Below are 9938 nucleotides of genomic sequence, written 5' to 3' on the forward strand. Positions count from 1 at the left end.
AACCGTAGGTCCCGGAGGACTCCGAGATTTCGGACCCGGGACCAAGCAGGGCAGGTGGGCCACGCCGGGGCAGTCTGTCGAAAGCAGCCGCTACTGTTTCCCCTGGTGCACCTGCCCACTCGGGCCGGATCTCCGTCCCCGCCAGTCGGTCTTCCCGGAAGTTCGACCTCCCGATATTTTGCTTCCGCTTCCTCCTGCTCCTTCCGGTCGTCATGGCGACGGGGCGCCTTGGGGTAGAAGAGACTCTGGGGGCCCTTAACGCGGCCCTGGGACCTGGCGGCCCCGTGTGGTTCAAGGAGACGCGCTCCCGCCACCTACGTGCCCGCGACTTCCTGGCGCCGCGGCGGGCGCTGGAGGCGCGCTTCGGGGACGGACAGGTGGGCACGGGCCGGACGGGGACGGTCTGCCAGGGGTAGCTGGGAGTCCCGCGGCCCGCTCACCCGCCTGTCCTTACGCAGGTGCCCGAGCGTGTGTTCCATGCGGTGAGCGACCTGCAGGGCCCCGGCGTGGCTCCCGTGCTGCGCTGCGCTCCGACCCCCGCAGGCCTAGCGCTCCAGCTGCAGCGGTCGGCTGTCTTCGAGCGCGTGCTCGGCGCCGTGGAGGCCTATGCTGCGCCCGCCGCACCCGCCACGCCGGGCCCGCGCGTCCTCCTCCACTGCTCGGCGCTGCGTGCCGCCCCCTGCGCGCTCCGCCTGAGCCAGCTGCGGGTGATACTCGTGGCCGATCACCTGGCGCGAGCTCTGCATGCTCACGGGTGAGCGGGGACGCGAGACCAAAGGGCGTGGCCCTTGGGGACTGGCTGCACCTGGTGGGAATAGGGGTGAATCGGGCCAGCTGCTCGGGCTGAAGCGGCCACCCTCGCTTCGCAGGGTGAGTGTGCGCCTAGTGCCCGCTGTGCGGGATCCGCACATGTCGACCTTCCTGCAGCAGCTGTGGGTGGACTGGCCTGCTACCTCGGAGCGAGCCGAGACCGAATCCTTGAGGAGCCGCGCACTGGCAGAGCTTAGCCCTGCCGATGACAGGGGAGCCCTGCCCCCTGGCGTTCTGGGCAGTGTGTGCCTGAAGAATCTGTTGGAAGAACGGGGACGCGCAGCTGGCTATGACCCCAATCTGGACAACTGTCTGGGTAGGACCTGGAGCCTATTTAGGGCCAGAAAGGCGGGGACCCCTGCAGTCCTGGCTAGTCCCAGCCTGTGTGTTCCCTCTGCAGTGACTGACGATTTGCTCTCCGTGCTGGCTGAGCTGAGGGCAGCCCTGCTGCACTGGCCTGAGGTAGGTTCCTGAGGCTTGGTGAGTGGCTGACACCACACCCTGTAGGCAGGCCTCCAGCAAAGCAGGTGTTCTGTCCCTGCAGTGACTGTCCTCCTCCCCCACAGGCCGGTGCCGACAGCTGCATGGTGGTACATGTGGTGAGCTGTGAGGAGGAGTTCCAGCAACAAAAATTGGACCTGCTTTGGTGGAAGCTGGATGATCAGGCTCCTCTCATACAGGTTAGTGATGGCAGAGCTCCCCTGAAAACCCATCCAGGGGCCTGCCAGCTGACAGGTCCAGACGGGGACACTTGACCTTGGAGAAACATTGGGCTTGGTGAACGGGCACGTGCAACAGGTGGAGTCCTGGGAGAAGGTGGGGTGGGTCTGGAGGCACATCCCGGAGGACGTTAAATCGCTAGACTGAGTCCTGAGGGGCTGAGCTTGAGAGGGAGGCACTCCGCCTGGTGGTAAAAGGCTGGGGGAGTCCAAGCACCAGATTTCAGTTCCTTGAGGGTTTTATTACTGGAAGGTGTCGCCTGCTGGCTGAGCCCCTGCTATTTTCCTGACAGAAGCACCTGGTCTGTGGCTCAGTGAAAGTAGCTGGTACACCCGGCACCCTGACTGCCCCCGAGTACTACGAGTGAGTGAGGCCAGAAGGCCACCAAGCCAGGGTAGTTGACGTGGGGACTCTGGCCACTGGCCCCCTTCTCACTCTTTTCAAAATGTAGGCTCCGGCACATGCAGGTCTGCAAGGCCTCGGCACTGAAGCACAGCAGGGACCTGACAGAAGGTGTACCTGGGAGGCCTGGCTGTGCATTGGGCAGGGCAAGGGCAGGTCATTTGCACCCCACCCCTTGTTCCTTGCCCATGAAGACTGACTGCTCCCAACTCCCTCAGACCCAGCCTGGACAGAAACCTTCAGGGTTCTCTCTGTGGCGACCATCAAGTTTGAGATGCTCAGCACAGCCCCGCAGAGTCAGGTGAGCTTGGGTGCCCACAGCACCAGGACGCAGGGGACAGGGTGTGTGGTGGCTGCCTTCCACAGCTCTGCAGCTGTGTCCCCATTCTTCAGCTCGTCCTGGCCCTGGCGGACAGCAGCATTTCCACAAAGGGCACCAAGAGTGGCACCTTTGTCATGTATAATTGTGCCCGTCTGGCCACTCTCTTTGAGGGTTACAAGCACAGCATGGAACAAGGTCTGTACCCCCCTTTTCCACCTGTGAGCAGTCTGGATTTCTCACTGCTCCACGACGAGGTGAGTGGCCCACCCTGCCGGTAGCTGGCACCGCAGGAGGCCCGGATTTGCCCTTCCAGCAGCTTTGTCCCCACAGGGTGAGTGGCTGCTGCTGTTCAACAGTATCCTCCCCTTCCCAGCCGTGCTGAGCCAGGCGGCGGCCCTGGACGGCACTGCCGCAGGGCTGCACATCGCGGCGCGAACGGAGATGGTGAGGCGGGCAGACCAGGCCAGAACTGCACTCTTTATTCTCGTCTGGGGACAAGAACAGAGACCCGCCAGTGACTCTGTCTGTCCCTAGGTGTGCAAGTCCCTGGTGAAGCTCAGCATGGACTTCAGCTCCTACTACAACCGTGTACACATCCTAGGGGTGAGCGCACAGCAAAAGTGGGGGCGGGGATCGGGAGGAAGATGAGACCACCAGGCCCCTCTCTCCTCTAGGAGCCTCGGCCACACCTGTTCGGTCAAATGTTTGCCCGTCTGCAGCTTCTGCGGGCCGTGCGTGAAGTGCTCCACACTGGCCTGGCCTTGCTAGGTCTCCCGCCGCTGAGCCACATCTAAGGCTACAGAGGGGCCAATGTTTGGGAATGTTCACGAAGTCATCAACTGAGGAAAAAAGAAACCCCACAGGTTTTGTTAGAGGCCCAGAGCCAAAATAAAGCGTTCCGAAGCTCTGTTCTGTCATGAGCAGTGGGGCTATTCTTGGTTGGCCCGGGCAGCGTATTCACCTCCAGCGCCTGCTCCGAATTCAGGAGCCCGCGGCTGCCGCCTCCTCCCCTCAGGCACACTGGGCACGGGCACAGACAGTCGCGCCAGCTCCGCTGTCTGCGAGCAGGCCCCATGCCCAGCGTGCCGGCCACCGCGGGCCACCTCAGTCATACCAGTTGTAAACCTCCAGTCCCTGGCCCCCAAGAGCACAACGATGGCCAAACTCGGGGCTCACAGGCCAGCAATCCATGTCGGCCACATCTGGTACGTGGTACACGGTACTGTTCATGAAAGTGGGCTCGCCGTGTCCGAGACGCCAGAAGGTCAGCCGTTGGTCGATGGAGGCTGAGACCATGAGACTTGGGCTCAGGATATGGAGGCCGGTCACGTGGGCAGCATGTGCACAGGGGACAGAGTATTCCTCTAGCACATGCAGCTGGGGCACCAGCTCAGCGCCCCCCACCGCCTCTTCCAGCTCTGGCACCTCCACCGCAAGCACAAAGACATGGAGGGAGCCATCCTCACTGCCACTGGCCACCAGGTGGCCCTCACGGGTGGGTAACGTGTGCAGGCTGTTGACACCACAGCTGTGAGCCTGGAGGGTCAGACAGGGGGTGCCCAGCCCTAGAGAAAGAAGATGGTTGTTAGGGCCCAGTCTGCCACATGGGTGAAGGCAAAGTGGGAGGTGGGGAGGGACAGCCACAGTTGCACACTAGCTACTGACGGTAGGGAAGGCCAGGGTCCGCTGGGGGCTCGAGGGCGGTGGAGCCATGGTCCAGCACAGTGGTGAGATCCCAGAAGGCCAAGCTGCCATCGGTGGCTGCGCTGCACAGAAAGAGTCTCCTGGGAGCCAGGAAAGGGCAGCTGAGTCAGGGAGATGGAAAGCAACAGGAGCCCCCACAGACCCACGCAGGCCCTTCATGCAGCCCCTCTCACCGCCGCTGGTTGGGTGCCTCATGCGTGAAGGAGTGGACCTTGAGGACACACCGCTTGTGGTGAAAGGTTTCAGCCAGGAGCTGCAGCCGCCGCCCAGAGTCCTGCAAGAGAAAGAGCCTGGGGGGGGGGGGTGGCCCAGCTCAGAACCCTTTCTGCACAACCACCCCACATCTGCCCTGCCCACCCCATGCTCACCTCACCGCCCCGTCACTACAGGCTGCAGCCACAAGGGGGCCAAGGTCAGGCTTGTCAAACTCACACACAGCTAGGGACATGTATCTGCAGAGAACACAGCCGTCAGGCAGGCGGAGCGCTGCCATGACCCCACCCCAGGCCCCTGCCCGGCAGCGCACGTCACCTGGTCTCCGGGTCCACCTTGACCATCCGGCGCCGACTGCGCAGCCGGTCCCAGTCCTCGTCCAGCCGGTGAGATGAAAGATGCATAACATGGCAGGCGAGGCGGCTTGGGGTACTGGGGTCCAGGGTGACCATGATGCTGAAGCAGTGCATCTCAGCCCGGCCCCCCGCAGACACCACGTGGGCAGTCAGGCCTGGCCGAGGATCCTGGGGGCCACCTGGGGTGCCAATGCCCCACACAGCCACTGCACGCACCGAGGAGATATGATTACAAACAGCTGTAAGCGCACGGGCAGAGCCCGTAGCTGTGGGGAGTGCCAGGATACAGATGGTGGTGTCCTCACTGCACGTGATGACGATGTCAATCATGCTGGGCCCCTCGCTGCCAGGCTCCAGGTGGTCAGGCTGCATGAAGCTGGGCACCTCAAACTCAGGCCCCAGGATGATGGTGCCCACACGCTTCACACAAGTGATCTCACGGCCATGCAGGCTCTCCCGGAGAATCACGTGTGGCCGCGTGCAGCCGCCCAACGCCCGGTACAGCATGACATCCCCATCCTTGAGGTAGGCAAAGGCCATAGCTGCCTCAGTGTCAGAGAAGGCCCAGGAGCGGTGGCCTCCACCACAGTTGACAATGTGCAGCTTCTCGTGCGACCGGGGGCTCCACACCACAAACTCATTGGCGTGAAACCCCAGGATGACCATGTTCCCATCAGCCACCATGCGGAGCCCAGCCACCCAGTTCATGCCTCGACAAGACTTCTGCCTTAGGACTGGCTGGAGTTGACCACATCGCACCAAGAGCTGGTAGTAGGCACCATCGCGTCCTGTGCTGTACACGTAGCCACCATGGCAGGTGACCGAGGTCACACCCTGCTTCCCATGCAGAGAAGGGAGGGTAGACACAGGGCCCCACTCAGCTGAGGCGTCCTCGTCCCCACCACTGCCACTGCCCACTCGGGGTGCTCCGCTACCAATCACAGCCTTGCCTCCCACCCCAAGATCCTTGAGCAGAGCTGGTCTGGAGGGGAACAGCAACACAGAGCCCCGGCGGTCCCCGCACACCAGGAAGTCACCGGGAGGTAGGAAGGCACTGCATGTGTGCCACCTCTGCTTGCTTGGAGGCAGCAGGTACCGGCAACGTTCCTTGACAAAGATGGCCTTGCCCGAGGGTGCAGCTGAGATCTCCAGGCATGCCACCACGCCCCCAGGGCCCGAGGCCAGCAACAGAAGCTCCTCGTAGCCACGCAGGGCCCAGCTCACGCTGTACACCTTCCCTTGGAACAGGGTCAGGTCCACAGCTGCAGTCGGAGTATTGATGGGCACAACCTTGACACGACCCTCCCCATTGGCCATGGCGCACAGTCCGAAGCCCTCAGGCCCAGGGGCTGCCTCCAGGAGGCAGTAAGACTGGAAGCGCTTGTCCTCTAGCAGTTGCTCCCAGCACTTGACCTCGAGGTCATACAGGTACAGGGCCCCTGCATCAGTCACTGCCAGTACTCGCCAGGAGCCAGCCAGTGTCACCGCCTTGAGGACACCTGGCCTGCTACGGGACTTAAAGCAGAGAGCCGAGACCCCCGAACCTGGGTACCCACGCCCTACCAGGTGCCACAGGCGGATGCCTGAGTCATCGCCCCCGGTGATCACCCAGGCTTGCCTCTCATGGGCAGCTAAGGCCCGGATGCCACGGCCCTGGTGGCCCCGAAACGCCTGGAGGATGTCACCCTCGTGGCTCCACACCAGGCAGACACAGTCCTCTCCTGCACTGACAAGGTAGTTCTCCAGCAGCTTCACCTGCCACACACGAGCACTGTGCCCAAAGCAGTGCCCAACATTCTGTACCCGACCCCCGGGCACCCGCAGGTCACCCACCTTCCAGATGCGAACACTTCGGTCTTCTGAAGCTGTGGCCAACAAGCCCTTGCTTTCCAGGTATGACATGCTGAAGATGACACCCACATGCCCACTGACCCGACGGTCGGGGGCCACAGGTTTACTGTCCATTAATGCGGTTGCTGGGTACCAGACCAGGAGCTGGTTGGAAACAGCACCCGCCACTACGGTCAGCTCCTTCCAGGTGTCTCCGATCAGACAGGCGGAGGAGAGGGTACACCTGTCTGTGCAGGGTACCTCCTGCAGGAGGCAGCCTATCACCGGGTCATACAGCACCACTGAGTTGTGGCCCAGGGCCAGCGCTATGTTCCCCTCGAGCCACCGTGCATCCCAGATCCAGTCAGACATGTTCCACAAGCCCGAGCGCCAGAGCTCCCGGAAGCGGCCCTGTCCCCAGCTAAGTTTCACAATTCGGAGTCCCTTGCTCCCAAACACAGCCACCATGGCCTCAGAGTCAAGGTTGCCATTGGGTTCTGGTCGCACCCGGAATCCATGGATAAGATAGTGGCCAAGCAGGTTCTGCACGCGCCTCATCATCCGCAGGTGCCCAGCAAAATCCAAGCTGTACACCAGGACATCGGGCCCCTCACCTAGAGGGAGGCAAAGAGCCACATCAGAAGTCCTCACTTAACCCTGACGAGCCGTGAAGAGCCAGGGAGCAGGGAAAAGTCTGCACATGCAGCCTGTGAATGTTAGGACACGCAATCCTACAGGCTTGAACCCTGAAAGATCCTTGCTCTCGGCCCCAGCTGCACTTTTAGTGCTGATGCTCCGATCCTGCCACTCCCGACTTTCAGTTCAACCACGAATTCCTCAAACCCACAGCCTCCTCCTGACCCCACCGAGAACCCAGACAGGAACCTTTTCAGCTTCAGTCCCACAGTCCTTAGCCCCCAACTGCACATGAATCTAATTGACCCTCCCTCCCCCAGGGGAGCGGTTGTCCCACTAAGAGGACCTTTCCCCCTTAGGACCACGGCAGAACCCCTCCTGACTTCCAGAAGCTTCTTCCCTATATCTCAGAAGATGGGAGTGTGCTCCATTTCAATGGGGAGAACCAGGAGAGGCAGCCCCCACTTTGGCGGCAGGGGCTCCTGTGGCCCTCAGCGGCCTCCTGGCTGCCCCACAGGCACCTCCCAGGCTATTAGCTCATCCTCAAGTTCTCCTGGCGCTCCTCAGCCCAGGGACCATTACTCCCTCTCCCCCAGCCCCAAACCAGGAAGCCCACAGCTTACTTCTCTTAACTTCCCACATCTTCTCTGTCTCCAAGTTCTGTGGATTTCATTTTCTAAAGAGTTTGCAAATCCTCCCCAGCAGTGACATTGGTCCTGGACATCACATCTTAACCTGACATCACCCTCCACCCTCCTGCTGCCACGTGGTCAGCAGTCTCAATCGTGACATTCAATCAACATTCATTGGGCATCAGTTAAGAACCAAACAATGAACTGTACGCTGGCGTAGTGAATAAGACAAGCAGACCCTGCTCTGTGGATGAGGCAGACTAATTAAGCAATACCACAGATGTGCACTACATCATTATAATTTTGGTAGGTTCCAGGAAAGAACCATATAGGTTGCTTTAGGAATATAAACTACTCCAGTGGTTCTCAATGGGGGCAATTATCCCTCCAGGAGATATTGGCAATGTCTGGAGACATTTTTGATTGTCACAACTGTGAGCTGTGTTACTGGCATATAGGAGTGGAGGCCAGGATGCTGCTAAACATCCTACACTGCACAGACAGCCCCTCACCCAAAGAACCATCTGATCCAAAATGTCAACTGTACCAAGAATGACACCTTGAGGACACATCTTTTAGGCTGAGGAATCACGGATGAGCAGTGGTAAGCCAGAGGAAAAGCAGTTAGGGGGTAGGGGGAACCTTTCTTGACAGAGTATATAGCAAGTTTGATGTCCTTGAGGTGAGCAAGAGCTTATTGTGGCTGGAACCAGAAATGAAGGGCTCAAGGATGGGCTAGAGAATGCTACCGAGGGGGTCAGGGAGACATAGCTGCATGGCCTCAAATGACGGCAATAAAGGTACAGATGCCACAGGTACGAAGTCCGAATCCACCAGATGGGAAGTCACAGGAGCAGGTGAACTCACTAGAAGAGCTTTCTAACCTGTATTTCCCAAGTCATTCCCCTGCTTCAAACCCTTCAACGGGGCCTCCGCACCACCTTTAGGGATAAAGTCAGATCTAGAGCTAAAATGGTCTGGCCTCTGCTCATTTTTCCAGCCTCTTCCAGATCCCACCCCTGCTCCAGTAGCACAGGAATTCCCTTTCCCCCAAAGTGACAAATTCTCTCAGCCTCAAGACCTTGGCATGCTTACCCTCTGCCAGGAACACACCCCTTTTCTTCCCCTAGTTCATTCTTGTGGTTCTATAGGTTTCTGCCTAGGCATCCCCTCCTCCAGGAGCCTCAGGAATTTAGCTCATGGTAGGAACCCTGGGTTCCCAGAGCCTCCTTATTAGACCAAAACTGGGCCATCCTTCCTCACCCCCACCTACCCCTCTTGGGATTGGTAGAAGCTCACTCAAGGCTTGAGAGAAGCACCCTGCCTTGGGACACATAAAACTCTGCAGCAGCAGCATCAGTCACTAGTGGCTTCCAGTCGGGCCTCACTGCTCCCCAGAGCTCTGCCGCCTCCGGCCCCAGGTCTTTGCCAGCCTGTGCTTCCCAACCCGGCCCTCCTCGGAAGGGAAAGGACGTCGGATTTCCACAAACATCTCAGGAGGGGCTTCAGCCTTCGCCTTCCACTGCCTAAGCACTGGCCTACTCAGAAAGGTCTCATCCTGGCTTTCCTGTGACCCCATCCTCGTCATAGGATCTTCATCACCGCGCTTTCAGGGAAAAGCTTCAACCACCCCCGAAGCCACACCCCCGCCTTTCCAGGCCCTGCCCTCCTCCGAGGGCACACCGGGGCCCCCGGACCCGCCAACCTGGGTGGGAGGGGATCCTCATCCGCAATCTCCCCGCCCCATCTCCTCCAGAAGGGCCAAACCCCGCCCTACTCATCGAAGGGGCCACACACCTCTCTCCCTCCCCTTCCCTCGCTTCCAAAACGACTGCGTGTCCCTGCACCTTCCCGCGGCCCCACCGCCCTTTCCACTTCAACTGCAGGTTGCGAAGGGCCTCGGTAGCCACATCGGTGTTTTTGTCTCCTGGGCCCCTCAGGTCGGGTCTCATACCCGCCACCTCCAGGGCTCTGTCCCACCTCCGGACGGACCTCCCCCCGTCGCCCGCCCTCCTCCTCGGGGCATCCCTTTGTTCCATGCCCCGCCCATGCGAGCACTCGGCTGCTTCTCCGCTAGCGCGCTCCTCAAGCCAAACCTCACCCGCCAGCAGCCGTTCCCCCACGCACTCCAGACCCGTGACCGGGAGGAGTATAAGCTCCGAGGTTGCCCGCGGCCAAACGTAGTCCTCATGAGCGTCCATGGCGGTCCTCTAGCCGCTGCGGCTGCCACCGCCGAGAAGAGAGGAGCTCTCGCGAGACCGGTCTTCCCCGCGCGCGGCGCTGCCCATCTACAGCGCCCTTAGCAACAGGTAG

General features: G+C 60.5%; 2 protein-coding genes across 3 annotated transcripts; one reads left to right on the forward strand and one right to left on the reverse strand.

Annotated features, from left to right (window-relative positions):
* Positions 1-189: 189 nt before the first annotated feature.
* Positions 190-3161, forward strand: DALRD3 (DALR anticodon binding domain containing 3). Its single transcript, XM_033132106.1, has 12 exons — positions 190-377; positions 459-754; positions 870-1126; positions 1211-1272; positions 1377-1490; positions 1823-1893; positions 1982-2043; positions 2151-2233; positions 2326-2508; positions 2585-2698; positions 2789-2857; positions 2929-3161. Exons 1-12 carry the CDS (start codon positions 213-215, stop codon positions 3046-3048), a joined length of 1596 nt encoding a protein of 531 aa, XP_032987997.1. The 5' UTR covers positions 190-212; the 3' UTR covers positions 3049-3161.
* Positions 2713-9921, reverse strand: WDR6 (WD repeat domain 6). 2 transcript variants are annotated; one of them, XM_033132098.1, is made up of 7 exons: positions 9727-9921; positions 4490-6971; positions 4327-4410; positions 4132-4248; positions 3920-4038; positions 3216-3819; positions 2713-3093 (listed from the first exon to the last, which is right to left on the reverse strand). In XM_033132098.1, exons 1-6 carry the CDS (start codon positions 9824-9826, stop codon positions 3359-3361), a joined length of 3363 nt encoding a protein of 1120 aa, XP_032987989.1. In that variant the 5' UTR covers positions 9827-9921; the 3' UTR covers positions 2713-3093; positions 3216-3358. The 2 variants fall into 2 exon arrangements, with proteins under 2 accessions (XP_032987989.1, XP_032987990.1); XM_033132099.1 differs by lacking the exon at positions 9727-9921 and having other exon boundaries at positions 4490-6522; positions 6846-6972.
* Between the last annotated feature and the right edge of the window lie 17 nt (positions 9922-9938).

The sequence above is a fragment of the Rhinolophus ferrumequinum genome, chromosome 17 (assembly GCF_004115265.2).
Source record: "Rhinolophus ferrumequinum isolate MPI-CBG mRhiFer1 chromosome 17, mRhiFer1_v1.p, whole genome shotgun sequence".
In the NCBI taxonomy this organism is placed as follows: Eukaryota; Metazoa; Chordata; class Mammalia; order Chiroptera; family Rhinolophidae; genus Rhinolophus; species Rhinolophus ferrumequinum.